The sequence below is a fragment of the Tenebrio molitor genome, chromosome 4, assembly GCF_963966145.1.
Source record: "Tenebrio molitor chromosome 4, icTenMoli1.1, whole genome shotgun sequence".
Classification (NCBI taxonomy): Eukaryota; Metazoa; Arthropoda; class Insecta; order Coleoptera; family Tenebrionidae; genus Tenebrio; species Tenebrio molitor.
This window is the reverse complement of record NC_091049.1, coordinates 24,873,851-24,898,241: the sequence shown is the minus strand read 5'-3', so window position 1 is coordinate 24,898,241 and position 24,391 is coordinate 24,873,851. Positions and strand designations below refer to the sequence as shown.

Below are 24,391 nucleotides of genomic sequence, written 5' to 3'. Positions count from 1 at the left end.
TGTGTTCATATCAGGATGTGATGGTGTGTAGAACCCCTTAAAAAAACCCACACCAAATCAAGCGGTCCCGGGGTTTGAACCCGGCACCTTCCGAATGCAGAGCGGCGCGCTAAGTCCTTGGGCCACGATGCTCGGTTGAAAATAGTTCAAATTAAAATCTTATGCCAGAGGAACGTGCTTTCGCGTCGGCCACCCGCCCAAATATGGATTGCGGCCAGCGTTGCTTAATTTCTCATCTAACTATAATTACTGCTTCCATGATGATAACACAGCCAGAGCTTTATTATTATGACGGTTATTACAGGTCGCAAACTGTGAATATCCTAAAGTGTTTATAATTAGTAGAGCTTTAACACAAGAAGTACGATTTATTTTTTAAATCTTTTGTCGGATATTTTTTTTGGTTTGCTGTTTCTTCCTCTTCTTTATGGCTGCATGAAGAAAGATGTTGGATTCTTACGCAAGAGAGACCAAATGGGGCTTTACAATGGAAGGTGAAGAAACTGCAGATTATGGTGTCAGCTGTCAGAAATCAGTCTGCGGAAACTATGTAAGAAATGTTTTAAAAAAGTGTGCAAGTTGTGTGCAATGCCTGAAAGATTATTGTAAAAATCTAAAGAACTGTTATTGTGATCTGTTGCTTTTAGAGTCTAGAGGACCCCAATAAGACTTTTGACCCCATTGTATTTTTTAAAATTTTTCTTTATTTGACGGAAATAGATCAAAACGGAGCCTCACTTCGTTTCTAACAGTATATTTAATAACTATTCAGTGAAAATGAAGATAATCATTCAATTACTGTTTATAACCCGAGGCTGTTGACTTAATATTCATTTAATCTCTGCATTAACTTTATTATCTACAAAGCACTTAATTACGTAATATAACACAAAACTCGCAATCATTTTATGACGTTCTAAATTTCGTAATTTTTACACCACGATTAATAATCGCTGAACGTCGCTTTGTTATTCAAGGTTTTCGTAAAAAGAGGAATTTCGCAAATTTTCAAAACTGTCCAAAGTTTAACAAATTACGAAACTTGCTAAGGCGTTGTTTTCACTTTGAAAAATTTTTCAAATGTTAGAATAATTCAACTGAAAATAAAATTTTAGAGCTGAATTATGAAAAAAATGAAAGTGACTCTTTACAAAGTCACTCTCACACTTCCAAACATAAACTGAAATTGTAAAATTGGACTATCCATAGCAAGTTTTTCTATAAATGTTGTTAAATAAAAATTAATATAAATAATTAATACATATTAATAATTGTTGTACGACGAATATTGTACAACCTTTTATCTCCTATCAATTATTATTGTAAATTATGATTATTAACATTACACAAACCAAAGTCATAGGCTGAAGACGTACTACTGTCATTTGTCTTCGGTGCGGTCAAGTGTCACTATACTACAGTAAATTGTCACTTAACCACACAAGTGCGGTAAAGTATGCCATTATGTATTAATAGCAGCAAAAGTAAATTTTTTACTTTCGAAATTTATTTTTCACATACATTTATTATTCAAAAAATATTAATTTAGTTGTCTAAAACTCTGAGAGAATGAGCGTTTGGTTACAGAAATAAATATAATCACTAAAAAATTTTTTAACTGAACGGAAATATTTGGAAGCCCACTGTAAAGTTTTACTACTTTGCTTCACCTAATTTTTAAGCAAGAAGCTATAACAGTTTAGATGTCAAATATGAAGTTGTTTTAGTGTGCTGAATTTTCCTACGAAAAGCTGCGTGTTCACATATCACGTAATGTGGATGTAATCATTCATTAATTTTTGCATTGAATATTCCAACGTCAAGCGTTTGCGTGATTAATGGCAAAATAGTCAAACTCCTCTGACAGCAATGTTACCAATTATAATAAATCTCCTGGAGAGGACGCTCACTTGCGACATTCATAAAAATTCTTTCAGGTATTTTTGCACAACTCGAGATGTTGCAGGACTGCAAACACTTGATGTACCTTAATTGCATAAAGTTTTACTGTTTTTCTTATAAAAGCAAAATTTTTAAAACGCAACATTTGATGAAGAATGTTTTGCAAAATTGCAAAATAAAACATTTGGTCAGCCGAAAAGTCTAATTCAAATGTTGTACGGTAGATATTTTTCAGCATTCCAACTAATCAGACACTCGGCTTCGCCTCGTGCCTGAAACCTAGTTTTGGCGCTGTAAAATGCCCCTACCGTAATCGAATGTAAATAACTATTGCAGATTGCAGATATAGAATGCAATAAGACATTTGGTATACTAGATCATTCTATATTTTAAAATAAACCTCTAATATCGGATTTGAGAAAAAACTTGTAACATTTTTTATTACATCACTATTAGTTCCTGTAAAATGAAAGAATCTTTCTGTAAATAATTATAAAAACGTATGAAATCGTTTTTGTTGAGTTGTTTTACAGATAATAAAAAAAGGTTTCTGCTTGTATTTTAAATTGTATTTTCTTTCTCTTTTCATGTTTTTTTTGTGTAACATTTTTTGTTGTACCTTTTGAGCTAGACTTCCAATTGTTAAATTCGCCAATTTATTTATATAAGTATTTTAATTTAATTTAACGTATTTAATGTATGTATTTGTTTTAACTACTTTTTATTAGATTTTTAATTTTTTTATTTCAGTTTTCAAAAGGGGGCATGGCATCCAGGTCAAATTTACTTATCATTTATTATTATTATTATTATTTGATTTTGAATTTGATATCAATGTGTTTAACGTTTAATGTAATTTCCGGTATTCCTCAAGGATCAAATTTGGGACCTTCGATATTTTTATATTTACCAATGATCTAGTACTAGCTACTTCTAAAACAATGTAAAATCCTATAATTAAACAATGAACAAAATAAATGAATATGCATCTGTGTAGATAAAATTCAATAAATTCGAGACCATTTAAATTGCTTCGCATCTCCCATGTAACAGCTAATAACGTCAGTCGTAAGATCAACTGTATCACAATTGCCACATTCTCCAGAGCGTGGAGAATTTTCCGATGTTGGCTGTTGGCGTAGACAAACAAGATATATTTGAGAAGCGAGAACCGTCCAACGTACAATTTACAGAAAACATGTCAGGCCCAAAATAAGAGGATAATCAGATTTGGGATGTGTGAGTTTATAAAGAAATATAACGTTAGTCCACTTATACAAGATCCTCAAGGCTCCCAAGAAAAAATATCTGCCGTAAAATGAACTGAGAGAAGCCTGGGACAAATACCATTTTCAGGATAACATCAATATTTTTTTCCATGATCATTCAGTGGTCTTTGCTCACTGAAAATAGTGAGCAAAGATGGCAATTGAATCACTAGTGAGGAAAAAATATTTTCTAACTAGTGAGCAAAGTGAATGCTTTGAGAGTTTGTGGATAGGTCGATAGAGGGTGCCAAATATGTTGTACTGAAAGTGTTTTTAATCTGTTTTTAAAATACCTACTTTCTGAATATTAATAAATAGAGCATGTATTATTTTTGACTTATTTAAATTTTTAACCTGTTATTTAGATTTCAATTGACGAAAAAACGTGAAATTGGTTGGGGTTAAACTGGAAAAATTCATAATTCATGCTAAATGCATTATGTGTTGGTATCACTGATTAAACTAAAATCAGTAAACCAATCACAAACACGCAACGCCTAACAACATAACCTCTTTTGTTTGGAATTTTGTTGATCCACGTTTTGTTGTGAAAAACTGTTTTCCTGTCGCGCTAATTTTGTAGAAGTTATTGTTTCAGTGATTTTAACAGTTATGAAAAATAGTGATGCAGATAGATAATGATAGTACAGTTCACGTTAATATAACCTCATTTTTTACTCTTGTCATGTTTTTGTCATTTTGATTTATTTACATTAAAAAATAGTGATCTGCGGCATAATAAGGGGTAGGCAGCAGATGAAAGCGATGATTTAATTACAAACTCACTTTAATTAACTCAAAATTCAAAAAATGACAAAAAATGGTGCCCGAAATTTCAATTCCGTGACTCTATTTTATGATCATGGAAAAAATCAGATTCAACACGCATGAGCAAACATGCATTTAAACACTTGTACGGTTGAGGTCCTCGCCTTCAGCTCAGACGCCCAACTTCCGTACTCGTGATTAAACGCACTACTTTGGTCACTTGTATTGAAAATAGCTATTTATTGTTGCTAAAGCAAGAGTTTAGGTGTAAACAGAATGTTTACTTATTACTACAGGCTTATTATAAGTCTAGTGGGCTGTGAAATTTCCTACAGAAGGTAGTTACACTATCGTCAAGGTAAATTAATGTGCTTATTTGGTTGCCTAAAAATAAGGGGCTTTAAGAGAAAGTATTTTAAAATATAGTTTGTCACAAATAATAAAAATCCAATCGCTCGATAACAAATGTTAAAAACAAGAATATACAGGGTGTTATTGAAATGCGTGGACAAATTGTAACCACGAGCTACTGGCTTCATGTAGAACTCGGAAAGAATATTTTAAAAAGTCTATGTCAAAAAATAAAATGACATTTATTTTTTGAGCTACGATTTTTTTAAATTGCTTTTAGTCTTCTACGTTGTCCTACAACCTCGTAGGTAAAATTTCGGCACATTTTAAAAATACACCCTGTTTATCATAGATATTTTATAAAACGTAGACCAACGCGGTTTCCTTGTTTTAAAGCATACTTCCTAGAGGTTACTTGTCGTACCATGCGTATCGTCCGTTCCAGTGACCCCCGACCTTTAGACATTGTTACCACAACAATCAACAAAACTGGCTCAAACTTGAATATTTATTAATTACTTGTGCATACACCAGTCCGTTGAAACTCCTCTGCTTTGTCTAGGTGGCGCAGTCGCCGCAGACACTTTACTCGCTTTTTATATCAAGCCATTATCTTGCACATCTTGGAAGACAAACCACGTAATTGGCCATTTGTGTCTGATGCGCAATTCGTTCGCGTGCCGTGGGCAACTGTTCGTGTAATGGGTGGCTCATGAGAGCCTCTGGTGACCGAAAAATCATCCGGTAGCTATCACCGAAAGAAGAAAAAATACATCGGAAAAGGTGGTGACCGATTGGTCTCGAAGAAGTCAACAGGTGTACCGTTAGGTGCACAGATGACGCTCGTTCCGGCGGTACTGTAATGGGTTCGTTAAATTAAGAATTTTAATCTTACGGCTCCGTGGACCAGGACCCAGGTACGAGGGTGATCAATATCTGGCGCAGAGCGCAAATACAGCCGCGCCACCCTTCATCGATCAATGGAAAGGTTCTCATAGATCCTTAATTAAATCAAAATAAATAACACAACACAAAACTCAATACATTTTTCTTCTCTTACAATTTTTCCTGAAGAAAAACTAAACAAAACTCGCCAAACAAGACATTACATTGGTTCCTTGACCAGGATGACCAAATCGCAACCACAGTACCAGTCGGAAATGTTGCTCTTTCATTACCAGAACAAGGGTCCCAAGGGATGAATAATTACGAGGGTGTATTTTCTTTCAAGCGTTTCGTTGCGATCGTACTGAGAGCTTCATAAACATTCCTGTTTAATGAACTCATACAAGATTGATCAAAAGAGTGTTTCGTGATTCACCGGGGTTGAAAAATGACACAGTTGTTTGGATTATTTTCGTAATAAAGTGTAGGCTAGCTTAACGCAGCCACCAGATTAAAAATGTATCTCCGCAAGCGTAGAATTAAAAATTACGAGCGTATCCAACATCTGTGTGTCATCATTATGCACTTTCTCACGAGTGTACGTGTTGTGCAGATTGTGTGGAAAAATGGTTGGAATTAAAATTTCAAAGATATTTTACCAGTTTATCGACTTGAATTAACATAACTTTGCAAACAACTGTCAGGGGGAGGATGCGGTAATAAAGTATAGGCGGCGAATGACAGCAAACAGTGAAAAGCAAATAAAACGAGATATTTACTTCTAGACAGTCATATACGAGTATTTTTTAATAAACAAGTACATCATTCATTTAACTTTTTGCAACTTTACGCCGAAGGGTAAAAAGAATTTCTCAAAAAAATTCTAAACACATATTTTTCACCTCTTATTCTCTTAACGAGAACTAGATCTAGGTGACATCTTCTGTGATTTGTTAGAAGCATATTTTAATTATATACATTTTTTATCTTTCTTGTGCTCGCTCTTTCTGTACATCGTGGAATACCGCAAGGACTAGCTTTCGAACCATTGCTATTTCTAATGCATATCAATAATTCACCTAGTTCAAAGCGTGGTACAAGATAAGAAAAGAAGAGAAGAGCAACGCATGTATTGTTTGGAATATGTACTTAAAAACCAAGATTTGAAAAAACTACAGATCAATTTCACTTATGAAGAAATAAGGAAAAGAGAACATGGAGAAAACAAAAGATAGCGTAACGGGTGCGCACTTCACTTTAAATAAATTAACTGGTAAACTGGCCGACAGCAATGGGCTGGCCCCACCGTTCCAACCCTCATAAAAGTATTTATCTACTACCATTAAATAATACGTTTATTATTTACGTAACTATAGATACATTATGATAATCATAAATTACACCTGTGACTTATTATAAGTATTATTTACGTAACTATAGATACATTATGCTAGTCATAAATTACACCCGTGACTTATTATAAGTCACTTGTGATTTATCATAAGTCACAGATCTTATACGTTTATTATTTACGTAGCTATAGATACATAATGCTAGTCATAAATTACACCCGTGACTTATTATAAGTCACTTGTGATTTGTCATAAGTCACAGATCTTAAAAATTTTGTAAGCTAAGTGTTTTATGAAAAAAAGTGGTAGGTCGTAGATAAAACGTCGTATTTAACTCACGAATAATGCCTATAATTAACTCTGGTGATTAAAAAACTCGCCTGCGGCTCGTTTTTTAACTTTCACCCTCGTGGATTATGATAGGGATTATTAGCTCGTCAAATAATATACTATAGTACGTGATAAAGACCTGCATAAGTCGTCTCCAATATCTTTTCCTCCTACTGTAGCTAAATCATTTTTAAATTCTTTATTAATGGGAGAAATGTTGTAAGATTTAAAAAAATATTTTTGTACCTATTAGTTACAACAGAACACGATTTCCCCCAGCGGCCGCCCATCCAATAGCTGGTCACACCCGACACTGCTTAACTGATCGAATAATTATATTACAATCGAGAGACCGCAGTTATTAGATTATTTATATAAAATTCGATTTGATTTTTCCTCAATCGGTTTTCAATAAAATGTGTTACGTTACTTCTCGTCACTAATTTATGAATTGCATTCTCCCTTTGTCACTTCTCAATAGACTACGACTTTCTATTGCTCCTTTTTAATGTTAATGTAATTTTATCGGCGATATGTTTTTACGACTATGGGGTGGGGATCTACTCTCTGCGCCACTGTCACACTTTATTTTCACTACTTACAAAAACAAAGAAAAATACTACTTTTACTAATATCCTAACGTTTTTTTCTACTTGAGAACTTGAAACACCAGTAGTGGGTTCATCTTAACCAGTATTGAGAAATTGAGTGCGACAACAGCAGAAGCTGTTGGACTAGTCAATACAAGAAATAATTAACTAACTGTATTTTAAGAAGCTTCACATTTGACAAAGAACTGTTGGACAATCGTAAACCATTAAGCTAAACCAAATTTAAACAAAAATTCTTGTATTTTATAAACATACTGTGGTAGATCAAGTTAATTGTTTGAATATCAATATTTTACATCTGACACTGAATTGTAAAATTTGTATTTGTTGATGAAGTGACCCATTTTATTATCTAATAATAACAAAAGGTCAGGTTATCTAATAATAACAAAAGGTCTTTTTAGGCGTCCTTAATTAAAACGGTAATTTTACGTTCTAAAAGCAGATGAAAAGTAATTCTTTTTCGGACGCACTTTTTCGGGCGCTGAACCGTGGCGACATCTGTTGGTCTGTTGAGTGTGTTAACGACGAAACCGACCCAACCGATAATATTTGTCTGTCACCATAAATTACGTAAATAGGTAATTGTATTGCAAATAGTAAATTTCTCGTTTTGTTAGTAAGCTGATAAAAATTTATATTAAAAAAATTGTTAATATGTATCTATTTGAAAAAGGTTGATACAAAATAAATTTATAATTTTTCCAATGATGTCTTTTGCTTTGTAGTTCGTGCGGTCGCGTAAACATTCTTATGTGCACCTTTGCCAAAAAGTGCCTTTTGTCCTCGCCTGTTTCAAACCTCGGCTGCGCCTCGGCCAGCAAACTCAGACTCAGACAAAAAAATGCACTTTTTGGCCTTGATACCCAAGTAACTATTAAACCTTTCCCCTTTTATTACGAATAATTTATTACCTATAAGTTATTATTATTATTTTAACTGTATTCAATTTCTAATTTAAAAATATTATGGAGCTTGTATTTAAATAGGCAATATTTTATTCAGCCAGCCATTTCGCTGTCGATTTCTTTTAACAATAATATTTAGTATTACATTTAATATATTAATCATCTCATTTATGTATTTTGGAAGAAATCAAACTTTCAGTTGTTCTGTCAACCATGCGATTCTGATGCACTTTCCACGATTTTTATTTACTTTTGCTTTTAATATGCAAAATTTCGAAACGTTGCTAATTAACGCACCATTACCATTTTTAAATGAAATAATAAAAAAGAAAATCATTTAAAAAATGTTTAAACATTTAAACACAAATTAAGTGTTGATGAGCCACACGTAACAGCAGAGAATGGTGACGATCTCTTGACATTTGCAGTCTTGTGTAATTAATTGCTACAATATTATAATGACACGGCAACTTTTATAATGAGGTTTCATCAAAACACTGTATACCGGGTGGCTTAACGAAACAACAAGAACACAAAATAGTTATGTACATAAAAATGAATGCGACATTTTTCCCGCATGAGCGCATTGTTTGAGGCACGAGCGACGAAGGAGCGAGCGCTTGTCCATGCGATTGCCAAAGTATCAATCGAATTAATAGCGATTTATTTTCACTTTTTCGAAATTTTCATTTTATTATCAAGTCAAATTATGTATTTTCAAAATAGTCAAAAAGGCGAATACTTTTTGGATTATTTTGAAGCACTAGTGCGCAAAATCGACGTTCGCTCGCTAGTGCTTCAAAATAATCCAAAAAGCATTGGCAGTAGTGCGTAAACGTCGATTTCGCGCACTAGTGTTTCAAAATGGTCTACGACCGCATAGTTGTGCGCAAATATCGCGCATTTGCGGTCGCGAAATGTCATTTTAAAGGTAGTGAGTTCAAAAACGCATTTTTAGGTATTTTTTATGTCTCGATGTAAAACCACAACCGTGCATTAGACAATTAGCAAATCTAGAACGAGTCAACTTTTGATGACACTAATTCCAATTCCGGAATTTAGTATCACGAGCCTCGTAAAATCAAGAATAGTTGGATGGAATTCTTGTCTTGATGATCTAGAGAGACAATGCAATAAATTTAGCTATCGCTTAAAAACTGGGGTTTTAAACACAAGTCGAAAAGTAGAAAATGTGAAAGAATAATTAATTGTGAATGTGTGACGAATTATTGTTACAAAGAGATTTGCGATTTCGTCAAGATTGAAAGAGTGAAGGGATTAGCTCATCCGACATTTCACCGATTTATCTGATCTGGTACAAAAAATCCTATTTTAATGCTAACGAGAATTACGCGACATTTCACCATTTGCGCAAACAAGGAGATGAGCGGTGTTCAGCAGGGTGGCGTCTTAGGCCCGCACCTCTTCAGCATGACTTACTGGTCTAGCGCCGTAACGGTATAAATTAATCGCGGATGAATTAAACAATCCCACTTGGAAAAAAGTAGTTCGTTGCCGCACGCTTCTTCAGCGCGCTTTCTAGTTACCTAATAAATATATAATCCGGAATCCCGTTGTGGAGCACAATGACATTTCTGCAAAAAATCGCACTTTTGCTTTCGTCGCCGAATTATTGCAACGAGAATAAGGTCGGCGCAATTTTTATATCGCACTTGAAGTGCGAGCGCCGTACCAAATTACAGTCATTATCCATTACACCGCGTCCCAGATGGGCATCCGCACGTGGTAACACCATCATCCCAAAAAATCTCCAAGATGAGTTGCGTTTCTCGGTTTACTATTATTAATGCAAAACAAATCTCAATTACAAATCTAAATTAATTATTTCGTAAAAGTATACAACTTTATCAAGAACAAGAGATAAATAAAATATACAAGGTGTATTAAAAATGGCGCATAATATTTATGTCACGGGAATCTACATTGAATACCAAACAAAAAAGTCTAATTCGAATTTGGTCTCAGACGAATATTTTTTAAATTACTACCGAGTGACTATAAATGATTGAAAATTATTTTGTTATGTTGGTAACACATTTGAAATCTTTAGTTGGCGACATCGTTGGCATGACACACGTAATTTTTAAAATTGAAACAAACGTCAAAAAAATCTAAATCGACAATGTATTTCGTGACTTAACCTAACCTAAATAGAAATGACTGACAGATAATGCACGACAAGACTTGCACTACCAACTGCATCAGTGTTGCCAATCCACTATTTTCTTTCAATCATTTATAGTCACTCGGTATTATTATCAAAAATTACATTAATGACAATTCTTGTTACTTTATACTTATTTATTTTACTTGTTGAATTATGTGTTATTAGGTATAATATATATGTATATATGTATATTATAATCCAAGCAAATTTCCAAGTTTGACTGTTAATAACTCTATGAGCAGAGAGTTGACAGTAAATTGGTACTAGAGTTTTTTGCTTGTATTTCAACATAGAATCATGTCATGTCAATATTATGCACCATTTTAATACACCCTGTATATATTGAATTTCAAAAAATGATTACATTTTGATGTAGCAATAAGAACAATGAAGTTGAGCATAATGAAATGAGTTCGCAAAAAATTTCCTCATCACCCTCACTAGCACTAGAGCTGGAGGAATATACAGCACGATGGTCGCAGTATTATAATTTTAGGACGCGGCGATTTCACTCCACGATCTTGGTACAACTCGTCCAAATTTATGGCCCCATATGGTCTGTGGTCGGTGGAGCGTCTACGACATGAGCTCCGATTTAGATAAGCGATTTACCACTGTAATGAAGTACCATGATGGCTCAGCGCCGGTCAGGCTTGTTGGCCACTTAGTCATCTGCGAGCGAACCGTTAATTTATTGTTTTGCGAAACCGTTACCGGTGCATTAATTTTGACAGGGGTCGTTTCGTGGCCCGGAAGGAAGCCGCGTCCTTCTCGCGTATCTCCAGCAATTAATCGCCGCGAGATTTTTCCAAAAGAAATCTCTGGCGACTAATTCGAAAAATGCTGTTCCGCATTGAATCGGAACAATCGCCGAACTACAACGAAACTAAAAGTGTGGGAACCCCATTGAATGGGGAAAACACAACGCACGAGGGCTCGTTAATCGCTAATTAGCCCCACTCGCTCCTTTCACTCGTCTTGATTTTCCACTCACCCCGTGAACTTTTCCTTGTCATTATATCGTAACTTGTCACTTCAGAGAATCACAGTTTTCGGCGTCTCATCGCACGTCGAAATCACCGTCTTGACGCACTCACCACGGTTGTCGGTACGTGACTGGTGTTAAAGCCGTGGTGGGTTTGCTGTCACGGTCTTTGCCTGGAAGGAACGGTAGAGGTGCGAGATGGATTTTGAACGGGCGCTAATGAGTGGTGGCGCGATTTGACACGTCGCTACGCCACTGCTTTTTTTCCAATTGTACACGATAATTGGCTGCGGTCGGAGCTGATGGGTTAACAAAGCCGACCATTTGACACTTTCGATTTTTGTTGTGGTTTCGATGATGGAGCAGATTCGGATGTTGTGGGTTCCATTGTGCAACGATTGTGTAACAAATCGGTGTTGTTGTTGTTTATTGAAAAATTTGTTGCTGGCTTTTCACTTGAGCTGGTTTGACGATTTCCTGCAGATCTTGTTCGTTTTTTGATTTCTTGCGGTGCGGCTGATGTGTAATTATAGCTTGTTTACTTGGTTTAACATAGTTTCTTAACTGTTTTGTAATGAACCGGTAACTGTTTTCTCGTCTAGAACGCCTAAAATTAAATATTCCATAATGTTAGACAGTCCTGCTGAGAAGAATAAAAATATATATGTATATACAGGGTGTATCTGAAATACGTGTGTTAATTTTAACCAGTGGAAGAACTCGCCAATTTATGAAACTTTTCTATATAACATTTTGCAAAATCACTAATTTTTAGTAAAAAAATAATAACCGTCAAATTAGACATTGACAGCTGACAGTTACGGTTCCTAGATCGGTTTGCGTTATGATTGTTGAATACTTGATTTTTTGGTACTTAATAAAAAAAGGGGTTTTTGATCAAGAGTTGTATTTTTTGGAAGTGAAACTGAATGCCAACAATTATGTTCATTTTTATGAAGAACGCTCGTGTTTAAAGTAACATCAAATAAACGTCATTTTTCGAATTTGCGTCTCTAATCGGTCTATTATTGTACTCAAGTTGGAGTCGTTTATGGCTATCTATTAACGCACTTGTGGCTTAATAGATCTCTAAGAAATTTTTTATCAATATTTTAGTGTATTATTGTCATTTACACCAAAAAACTTCCAATATTAACATTGAAACTCTACTTTTTAACATCTGTTGCAGATGTAGTTGCATCCGTTACCTTGAATTAACAATTGATACAAAATTCCCTAGAATTTGAAAATTTAATTTTTTTACTTAAAAATTAAAAAAAGGGTGCAAATTCGAAAAAATAACATAAAAACTTGTTTTGTAAGGGTATTGACGCATTCGTCCCATAGAAAACTCCCCTACGGCTCGTTTTCTACACCTGGGACTCGTGCGCCAAATCAACCCTTATAAAACTTGTTCTTTAATATACTATTTTGTACAAATGCGAACCGAAAAACGATGCAACATTAAATTTGTCTGCAGTATCTATTGATAAATTATTATTAATGTATCCTGTAATGGACATTTACTGGATGTACTGAGTATTAGCAGAGATTGTTAATTGAATAACAGTTATGGAATACTTGTATTATAAAAGAGAGTCCTGTAAGAAACATACTCGAGTCATTTATCTTGTTTTCAATGGATGAGCAGCTCAGGTAATAAATTTAAAAAGCAATGTGGTACCTATAAAGACATCGCAAAAAATGTTATTAGTAGATGACTTTTAATTAAGCGGAATTCAATTGAACATATCTTTTGAGTCATTAATTATGAGCTGTACTCACTGAAAAGGAGATGGTCAAGATGGGAACAACAGTTATTAAATATTATTAAAAATAAATCTGCTGTAGGTAGCAAAATGTAATTTTGAAGCATCGGGAATCGAGAGATTTTAAAATACCGCGGAAAGATGCAATTTTTTTTTAACAAAATGTTGTCTCTTAGAATTGAGTCACAGGAGAAATTCTCTAGAAATCTAGCAAAACAGTCGTAAATTTAGTTAAAATCTTTTCCCCAAATGATATTCAATTTCAGTTCAGTGAAGCGTTGTGATAGAAAAATAAGTAGCTACAGTAAATTTAGATAAAAGAATTAAGAATTGAATTTAAAAAATAGATGATGTGACAGCATGCGGTTTACACTAAAATTGACGAAATAGAAATAAGCGAGGGGAACTCACTACACCGCAATGTACTCGGCTCAGATTTGTCGTTACTGAGTAATTCGCTGATATCCTATCGTGATGAAACAATGTGAAGAATACAATTATGAAATTCTCCTCTATCTAAACAAGTGCAATCGAAACATATTGTATTTTGCATTTGTAACAAAGCAGCAGTCAAAAGAGTGCGTTAATAGATGATTTGAGTGCTGTAATAGACCAGTACAATTTACATTTTCAAGGTTGGTAACTTTCAATGTCAAACATCAAATGCTAAACGACAAATCACGCTAAACAAACGATATAACAATAACTTATTAACTTACATTTTCAAATGTTCCACTGTAATATTTGTGTTACCAACCACCATAAAATGCCCCCAAATCTTAAAACTGCGAGTTTTCATTTAAAAAGGGGAAAAATAGAAAAAATCGTGTGTGACATTTCGTTTATGAAGCATTTGGTAGCACTTACTCTTTCATGGCACTCCTCGTAAGCTTGTCGTGCCCTAAACCTGTGCGTGCTACAAAATGATTCTTATAAGACTCGTATCATAATATCCTATAATATCTTTTGGATGTTAACATTTGTTTATTTTTTATTATTTATTTCTATAATAACTGTATTTATAAAAAGCAGATTTTCCGGTGAAATGTCAAAGAAACGTCAATTTTAAACAACACCATGTTGTTAACCTTGAAAAAAGTTTTCGATTTAGACGTTTCTTGTAATTGTAAGCACCAATTACCCCAGAATAAGTGGAAAGTGGGTTTTACCATTGAAGAAAAAGCATTAATTATTAACAACTACCTAATTATTAATAAATTTTTCGAGGGGTAGGCAACCAATAAAACGACTGTGCATAGCAACTATACATATCGTCGCCTCGAAGTCAAAACCTCGTATTTCAAAATCCACAACTTTTCAGGAAACACAAAAAACACATATTATGTGTACGATGAAGCTAAGATAAAACAAAATATGAGATAGCACTCTTGATTTGTTTTCTTGTTGATCACCTTGTAGTCCAGTATGTCATTGCTCATTATGATATTTAAATAAATGTTATAAATTTTGACATTTTGATAGTAGATAAATTATACTTATTCAATTTGATTAATTGAAATGCAAATAAAATTTCATTTGATTGTTCAGTGAAGTGCATAATTATGATAAGAATACCTAATTGACACAAACAAATGAACAGGAACTGATTATCTCCGACTACTTTATTAAAATCGACAAACACGCAACTGTGCGCGCCATCTGGGAATGAATCTAGTAGAGAAACCTTCGGTTGTAATGTCGTAATCTATTCGGTGCGTGTCAATGTTTACTGCTTACAAAAAATTCCTTTACTTGTCTCGAGTCTACGTCTCGAGTGCAAGTGCAATGTGCAAGTTGGCTTTTGTATACACTGCATAAAAGCGCTGTAATAAGGTCGGGAGTGCATTTAATTTTTGTTTGTTTGTTAATCCCCAAACAAATGCAGATGGCCCTCTTACTGCGCCAAACCTGCGAAAAAATCTATTTTTCTATTTTGCACCTATAAAACAGTCAGTATAACACTCAAACGGGTTTCGAAAAGGAACTCTTTTCGATACGCGTTTCAGGAACATTTACTTAAATTTTTAATGTTGGCAGTGACTGATAGTGAGTTGTTGCTACGTGATCACTGCACCTACATATTTGTTTGCTTTCATATAATTATAAAACTCATGCTTTTTGAAGATGACTAGCACGTGTTATGTTAAAAGTTGCAAAAAAGAACAATAATCCTATAGATAATGTCATTACAAGGATCTGTAATGTAATGTTGTTTTTCTACTTTGCGTTCGTACTGATGCTATTACGATACTGTTTTGCGTATCGTAACAGGAAAAGGCGTGATATAATAATAATACTAAAAACAGTGAAATTTAATTTTTTAATATTGACGGATACTGTGGTGACGCGGCAGACCGCAGACGTGACCTTGGGTGGAATCCTTCAACTTTAACGGTTTTAAATTTTAAATTATTTTTTCTCGTTTCACTCGCGTTTTAAAGGCCCACGAGTGCCAAAAAAGGTCCCATTTACACACGAACGAGTTGAATACAACGTTTTTTTGTTCGACGAGCCCCTTAAAGGCTCCAAATCGCTTAAAATCTTTAAAATTAGCTTGACGTTTCGTTTTGGCAAGTTGTGACATTTATCAAAATCCGTTCACATAGGAGAAAATTCTCAAATTCTCACAGTGTCGAACAAAAAAGCACAAATAGAGTTAACTTTATTGGTGATGTTCGTCTTTGTGAGTTGTTTTCTCGTTGGCTTTAATAAATGTCTCGAAACAAGTCAATATTAACCGTTTGGTCCCAACTTTGAGAAGACGACGTGGCATTTTCTTTTTGAATTCTAAAATTTTGTACCAAAACTCAATTTTATAGATATGCGCACAGTGTACCTCGAAAAACGTTTGCGCAAGTCGTTCTCCGTTCAGTCTTCTGTCAGTGACGTTTCTGTCAAAATGGCGCCTCCGAGAGTTGCCAACTGCGACTGGATTTAGTGTTATCTAAAATTCCCTATCAATAACCTAGCAACTGAAAAGTTACTAGGAGTGGTCACAATCAAAATGAATAGATATAAAGTCCATTCATTTTGTATTGAACTTTTCAAGGTCAAATAATTTAAATTTTGGCACTAATTATATTTCGTAAATAGTGACATGCAGCTAACCAACATAATGTGATTTAGCAATGCTCAATTCAACGTTTACAGTGTTTACCTGCATGTCACTACTTATAAAACATAACTACAAAGCCAAAAAATAAAATTATTTGACCTTGAAAAGTTCAATACAAAATGAATGGACTTTACTTAAGGTTAACCAAATTAATTTGAAGCATCTTTTTGTAGTAAATGTTCATGATGGCCATTTGTGGTGTACGTTCCAATTTGGTGGTGCAAGAAGCAAAATGAACGACTTCAAAATTTATGGAGACATCAAATATGGCAGCAGGATCCCTCACTTCGCTTTTCGAATTTTACATTCAGATACAGCAAATAAAGCTAAAATTTTTGCTGGGGGAAATGATGAAAATCAAAAACTGGTTTTCAGAGATAGTTGTCAGGGTAATAGCTTTACATCCAAACAGCGTATTTCTAAAGAACCCTAAGTCAGGGTTGTGGTATGAAGTATCATGTGAAGGTAATATATTGTTCAAAACACAAGGTGGTGAAAGAATACCTGTAGAAGAAGAAACCAATCATCTACAAGACGGGTCCTTAATTAATGTGGGATACTCTACATTTCTATGGAAATTTAGAGAAAATTTGAATACTCTTCCACAAAGGGCAGAGTTGGAAGATTCCTTGTCAATTAACTTATTTGATAGCACAAGATCTAATAATGATTCTTACATCATTCTACCAAGAGGACCTGAAGATAAAGGATTGGACATATATGCATGCCGAGAATGTGGATGTATTCAACTAAAAAATATATCACCAAATGATACACAATATAAATGTAAAATGCAAAAAATGTTTTTTGATCCCCAACTTGTATTTTTTACTAATATGGCGGAAACGTATTGTGCATTTACACCTTGTGGGCACGTTATAAATAAAGAAGCTGCAATGTAAGTATTGTAATTAATGTTAAGCATAATTTATTTACAATGATTCTAAATTTAGATACTGGAGTACTAAAGTAGGCGTTCCACGAAATTCCAGCAGCGAATTGGTTTCTGTTTGTCCTTTCTGCCATAAAAAATTACAAGGGGTCGGTTATTTCGAGATCAAGAAATCAAAATTAAATTTGTGCAAGTAGACGTCACATCTTTCATTTCTGTGATTAACACTTTCTTTGCAAAATCCGTCTACTTGCACAAATTTAATTTTGGACAGTCAATTGTTGGATATCGATGAAGGAAGACTCCGCTGAGATCAGGATATGGCGTCAAGAATAAGCAGATTAGATCTAGTCTATGTTGCCGATAGAAGAAGGAAACGAGGGAAAGTTGGTTTCCCACATCGTTTAGCTAATAGCATTGAAAAAAATATGACAGTTCTAGCTCAAGCAGTGATCACAGATTCCAATTCAATAATTGTACTTTTTACTATAAATAAAATGTTACTTGAATACCATGCAGCAGCGTATTTTATAACACTATAAGATAACGTTGTCATTAACGACGTATCTTATAGGCACTTTAAAAGCGGTGTATCTTACGCTCCGTCTATTCTATTTACCACGTCACTAACTTCATGACACTTTAAATTCAAAACTTACAATTGTTCGTCTATTTACCAGCGTTACCAACCCTTACATTTGCCAAATATAATTTTCCTAGCATGTTTTGAATTTTTTTTTTAATTTAAGGGGCAAAATAGAAAAATATTGTATTATACTCATTTTATAAGCCATTTTGTCGCACTTGTTTGCGTTATAGCACTCGTCGCTGCGCTCCTCGTGCTCTAAAAAACGCGTGCGACAAAATGGTGTCTTATAAAACTCGTATAATAAATTACAATTTTTTTAATTTTCGATTTCTCATTCGTGTTACATGAATGTATTACTACTGCAGCACTTACAAAATCTTTTTCCACATTTGCAGAACTATAATTTAGCTATCACAATGTTGCGCATAGTTGTTTTTGTTTCGATTTTTTTTTATCGGTGGGAATGTAGGAATGTTGAAATAAGTCATGGACAATTAGATAAATCGTCTAATCTGGTATTCCAACCTTAACAATCGATAAAACAAGAATATACCAACAGTTTACTATACGTATCTTAAAAAAATCGCATTTTCTTTCAGAGAGTATTGAATTTGAATTTAAGTCTTGTCATTTCCGTTAATGGTGATTGATTCCCAATTCTTCCAGTTCTTTTTCTTCGTCAACCGAGTCGCTCTCGTCGTCGCTGCCGTGAATCGAAGCCGCCGGCGTCGTCATTCTGCTCGAACTAGGCGAGGGCGGTTCGGAAATGGGTCTAGGATATTTCAACGTTCCTATTCCGTTCTCGTCGTCCTGTTTGTAATCGGGAAACACCTCACGTAACGCCCGCATTCTGGCTTGCCTGTAATACTAAAAATTGGAATTGAGACGGACGGAAGTGCGAAGGCTCCGAACGAAAACTGCGACCGCGTTATCCTCTAAATAACTCGTTTAGGCGAATTTTGTTTGCAATTTAGAATTCCGAACCGCACGTCCTGCATTTGCGACATTGTTACTTCTCCAGAAAAAAGTCCACAAACAGTATGTCATATTTTGCGGCGGAAGACTTTTATAATCCAATCGTAAATGATTTTAGATAACGCGTGGGGTTCAGAGGCAATGAGGATTTATGGTGCAATAAAAAGAAAATGAGGAGAGCAACGGAAAAGGGGACGTATTGCAGCAGTTAAAAGTTAGGGACTATGATTTTTTTTAAATTTATTGCAAAGCCACAAAACGTAATTTTTTTCACTTGCCATCTAAAGTTACATTTTAGTGGGAGTAAAAGAAAAAAAGAATAATAGTTATGGAGGTCGTATTGTCGTATTGATCGTGGGAGATAAAAAAAATAGTCTTTTTATGTATAAAGTTAGTGATTAATTAGTAATAACAAGTCTTTTACTTTTTGAACCAACTCTGAACGCTTTAAAAAAAGTAATAAACAATGAAAGCTGCAAAGTGACAAGTGTAAACTGTCAAATGTCAAATTTACAAATCCAAAAAAGGCGGCAAATCTATACATGTACTATAAATCATAGCCAATAACTATATAAAAAACATTTGTAATTACCTGTACTAGGTAATAGCCAAAAATCTTTTTTAATGATGTAATCGACACTTTGAAAAAAATTATGCTTTGGTTAAATTTAGATGGTGTTGGCGCTATTTTTACTCCATTTCCTGACGTCTTTACTTTGTGTTTTTATAAATACGAATTTATAGCTTCGAACGACGTTTTGTACAGTGTGGAATAAAATGATTTACATCTAGTTACCTTTGGAATTTTTGCACATGTAAATTTTCCTGTACCGCTCTACTTTTTTTTTTGAAGTGCCGAACTATTAGTTCTGTCAATAAATGTCATCAATCGAATTGACAATTGTTACAATTTACTAAATTGAATTAACAAACGTTGGTGGCCACTTTCAACACTAGCTGTGACTTGCTTTTGTTAGCTCCTTTTTAATTTCAATCTCTACTTTGCATTCATATCATCCCTTCGCAATAAATTACATTTGGAATTTTGGAATATTTTGAGGTTAGGCTTTCTTTTTTTTTGTAGAGCGGCATTTCGTATTTTTACAAGGGTAATGCAAAGGTAACTAGATGTAAATCATTTTATTTCACACTGTATTTGTTTATAAACACTTCTAACTTGCGATTTATTCACTTTTTAGTCGCTTAATTACTTATTTTGTTTGTCACTGTTCACGGTTGTTCTCTGAATTACCGATAATTACCGACTAAATCCCATTTATCAATCTTCCGAAGCAGATTTAATTAAATTCAGTAAGTACCTACTTTACCGACCGCAAGCAATAAACAATAGTTAGAAATATAGGTGATGGCGAAAAATAAAACCCCCCTCGTAGCCAGTTCCATACGACTTAAATCACCAAATCAAAAATGAAGCATCAATAACAATTACGTCTTTTGTCGATTTTAAAGTTGTCTTGTGCTAGATTCGAACAAAAACTTACTTTCAGAGATGTCCTTGACAGATGACTTAACTTTCTTGTCTCTTATATATTGGGTGATTCAAAATGGTTGTGGATAAATATGACAACTATGTACGAAAATTTATGTGGCAACTGTGTGGGTGGGGTAGAGTTGACATTTGTATGCCATTTCATATGCGCGCATTTAATTTCTTTTTATACCACTGCACATTGACTTGACAATTTTCAAAATTGCGCGACTATGAACTGCCAGAGAAATGTCAACTCCACGAGTCAACTCTATCCTACCTAGAGAGTTGCCACATAAATAGTTTCCATATTTATCCACAACCATTTTGAATCACCCAATACATAGTTTACTGTTGCGACTTGTTTCTCAACAGCTTCTAGATCAAAGATACAAACAAGTGAAAAAATGTCACAGATGCTGCCAATTTTTCTCCGCCGATCATATACGAGTACGTACGAGTCAAGCTACGAGTGAACTTTTTTTTGTCTTTCACTAACAACTGAATTTCCACCACTTGATAGTAAGTAAAATTCTTACCACTCCAAGACTCCTCCAGTCCAAAATGTCGCTCAACCTCTCTGTCCTATTCCTCTGTATAATTCGCTGTCTTCTGTTCAATCTGGCAAAGTCGTACATGTATTGAGCTAGTTGTTGCACCGACCCCTCCAGAGATATGTACCGTCGATCAACGACGTAGATGCCGTAAGACATGGGGTCCGCTATGTGGTCCTGCATGAAGCACCCGAACCCTGACAGGTTGGTAGTGATGCTGGGAATGCCCATGACTGTGCACTCCGCGGGGGTGTAACCCCAAGGCTCGTAGTAGCTCGGGAAGACCCCCAGATGGCACCCTCGCACGAACTCCTCGTAATCCAACCCGAACAGAGGGTTAGTCGAGCTGAGAAACTCCGGATGGAAGACGATCTTCACCCTGTCGTGCTTCGTATTGAACAAGTTACACCTGCGGACGCTGCTCAAGACGGGGTCGTTCCAGTCGTCGACGACGTTGTGGGTGGTGACGGGCGGCAAGCCGTCTCTCTGCAGCGAGTAGATGCACCGCTTCAGCCTCACCATCTCCTCCTTCTGGAGCAGGTCCTCTCCGCTGGGCAGCCGCCCGCTCAGACACGTCTCGTACATGCGCTTGCCGATCTTGTTCTGGATGTCGTTGATGGTGTCCCTCAGGCTCTTGGTGACGGCGTGGCCGCGCAACGACTCCACGTTAAAGTTGTTGGTGCGCGCCGGGAAGATCATGAAGGCGACGACGGTTACGTCCGGGTGGGTGGACTTCAGATAGTGGTTGAGTCTGGCGAGGGCCTCGATGAAGATGTCGGCGCCTTTGTTGCCGAATTCGTAGCGGCCGGCGATGAAGAAGTAGAGGGTCTTGTCGAGGTCGAAGTCGTAGTGGCCGTAGAAGTGGCCCCGCACGAATTCATGGATCTTGTCTTTGGAGAGGGCGTGCAGGTTCTGGAACTCGTGCAAGGCGGAGAATTTCTTCACGTTGAGACCGTTCGGGGTGATCACGTCGGGTTTGCGCTTCAACAAGTGCTCAGCCTCGAAGCCTGAAACCAACAAGGTCGTGGAGAGGAGCTGCAAGCATTTCAAACTCTTTTCCTGCTAAAAAAATATTTCTATCGCATAATCCAGACTCCAAAGTGAATTTCACATGTTTGGTCAAGGAAGAAGACTTTTGGAAGGTATACGGAAGCGTTTGGTGTGATTAAATTTAGAAAATACGCAATCTGTGCCATGGATGGATGTTATGTCACAGTTATTTGGTGATATAAAGATTAAGTTCACGATATGACCTCATCTGGTATCAAAGTACAATGACAATTGTATGATAAATCAATTTCATTATTCGCTTGATAGGTGATAGGAGCAAAAGTCCCTAAAAAAATAATTTGAGAACACTGATTTACCTGTGTCTATTTTTATGCATTTAATTAAATAGGCAATAGCGTTATAATAGGTTATTTCCAGTTTTAACGGATCATAAATTAAAAAAAAAAACAAAATCACGTCACATAATCTAGTGCAATATGCAGATGCAATTAAATACGGTTCAAGGTCTCATCTTGACATTATTTATGCAATTGAGATGTGACACTAAAATGCCAAGCAGAATGTGAATTACCTACGTCACATTGTTGTGGAAGGTAAAAGAAAATATTTTGTGACGCTCTGTATATGTGAAACGTAAAAAGTCCCTAAACTATTTCTGTTGTGACACTTTGACAAATGACGTTTGTAAAAATATGCGCCAAAAGTTCGCGTGAAGTAATCGTGAATAAACTATTTTTGGGGGCACGCGTACATTGAAATGACGTCACAGGAGCCCCATAATTTCAAAGTCAAGTCTTGGGTAAGTTCTCACCTGTAATATCCGAAACTGTTGTAAAAATGTGAGCAAGATGTGACGCCGCCCTTTCTATGCAATACCTGTGATAAATCTGCCTCTTGCCCGCCTCCTCGTCCACGTTAAACTGCAAAAACGTCCTTTTTCATACAAAAATGAGCCCCAAATTCGACTTTTACCTTGTCTAAATTATTGTAGAAATCTGTATTACCGGCACACAAATAGCGCCCCAAAAGGGTGGCGTGCGTGGTGAAGACTGTGGCCACGTTGACGCGCCTCGTCCGCAGGATGATGAGGCCCACCCCCGCCTGCCACTCGTGGAAATGCGTAACCACCCTGGCCGGCACGCCGGTGCCGTACCTGTCAGCGGCCTCCTTGAACTCGGCGATGAAATCAGCCACCATGTACCCCAGGATGATGGCGTCGTTGGTTTCGATGTCCAAGTGCGGCACCCCCACGTTGCACTTGTTCCACAGCTCCGACTTGTATTCGTCGAGCTTCCAGGCGGCTGAGCCGATATCCATCAGGATGATCTGGGAGTTGCCGTCGACCAGCCAGCGGCCGGTGTGCACCTTGAAGCCCTTCTCTCTCATCGCTTGGACGGCTTCGTTCAAGGGGTCGGCGCCCAGAGGGCCCTCCTCGACCTCCGTCCGGGCGCAGTGCTCTTTGTAGGGCCCGATGAGGCAATACTGGTCGCCCATTTCTTCGGTGGAGACGTAGGATTTGGACCGGATGACGGTGTAGATGCCGCCGACTTTGTTGGCCGCTTCCCAGGCGATCTCGAACGTCCATCTGTTCTCCTCTTCGGCTTGCATCCCTCGGTCCATGCAGGCCATCAGGTTGCTGTAGGACTCGCCCCGGTAGAAGCGGCGCGACGAAGACCTCTCCCTCGACATTTTCTGAATGAAAACGCGATGCTTTTAGTGCGTCATCGAATACTTTGAGGTTGGGTGACACTTATCAATGGATTAGATTTATCTCTTGGCATTTACAAACAGCTCCGAAGGAAAAAATCGCCGAAAAAACCAATTGGCCTCCTGCCCGCCTATCCGAGTAATCTCGCGTTTGTTTCGATCAAGGGGGCGGAAACGAGATGAGAAACGACCAAATAACAGGACTTACCGTAAATTTTCAGTCAACTTTTTCAAAAATAAATCGGAAACTGGTCTCGATACCCCACTGCATTCTTTAATAGGTGTCACATAGAAAGCGACCGAGAGGGGAGATCGTGAGGATGGAAGTGCGCAAAAGAGACGCAGATACAGTACGGGGTCAAGCAGAATTGGAGTGTGGGTCTCGCAGAGGTGACCTTAGTCGAAGACAGGACCGGCGTTACGCGTGCAGCTTCGAACTTGTCAGCTGCGTGAGTGCGACAAAAATGGACGTAGTTGCGTCAGTTTCATTTTTGTACTCGGTTAACGCAAATAGTTTTGTACTTCGATTGTTATCGCAGTTGTAAAATTATAATCCTTTTATTATCAGCAGGAATTGCGTCATTATTCCGCGGAGTGGGGATCTGGTGGGCAAGTTTGAGGTTATGTTGGCATGTTGTTGGTCATCTTTTGAATGAATACACGTGGAGATAATTATAAATAATTGAGTGTTGTTGTTTTTGTTTGAATTTATTGGAATAGTTCCATGATATTTATTACTTTT

General features: G+C 36.3%; 2 protein-coding genes and 1 long non-coding RNA gene across 4 annotated transcripts in view; 1 reads left to right on the top strand and 2 right to left on the bottom strand.

The window, feature by feature from the left end:
* Positions 1-12,073, bottom strand: part of LOC138128796 (uncharacterized) — a 42,520-nt gene extending 30,447 nt beyond the window's left edge. For both annotated transcript variants that reach the window (XM_069045004.1, XM_069045005.1), the window contains exon 1: positions 11,558-12,073. The gene's annotated coding sequence lies outside the window, so the exon portion shown is untranslated. The remainder of the gene's footprint in view (positions 1-11,557) is intronic.
* A 3,018-nt stretch (positions 12,074-15,091) lies between these two features.
* On the top strand, positions 15,092-17,886 carry LOC138129313 (uncharacterized). Its single transcript, XR_011159181.1, has 3 exons — positions 15,092-15,150; positions 16,606-17,330; positions 17,386-17,886. It is a non-coding gene; the product is annotated as an uncharacterized lncRNA (long non-coding RNA).
* Positions 17,887-18,406: 520 nt separating this feature from the next.
* Positions 18,407-24,202, bottom strand: Glys (glycogen [starch] synthase). Its single transcript, XM_069044747.1, has 5 exons — positions 23,858-24,202; positions 22,915-23,634; positions 22,754-22,862; positions 20,917-21,938; positions 18,407-18,780 (listed from the first exon to the last, which is right to left on the bottom strand). The coding sequence occupies exons 2-5, from the start codon at positions 23,629-23,631 to the stop codon at positions 18,550-18,552; spliced, it is 2,079 nt and encodes a 692-aa protein (XP_068900848.1). The 5' UTR covers positions 23,632-23,634; positions 23,858-24,202; the 3' UTR covers positions 18,407-18,549.
* Between the last annotated feature and the right edge of the window lie 189 nt (positions 24,203-24,391).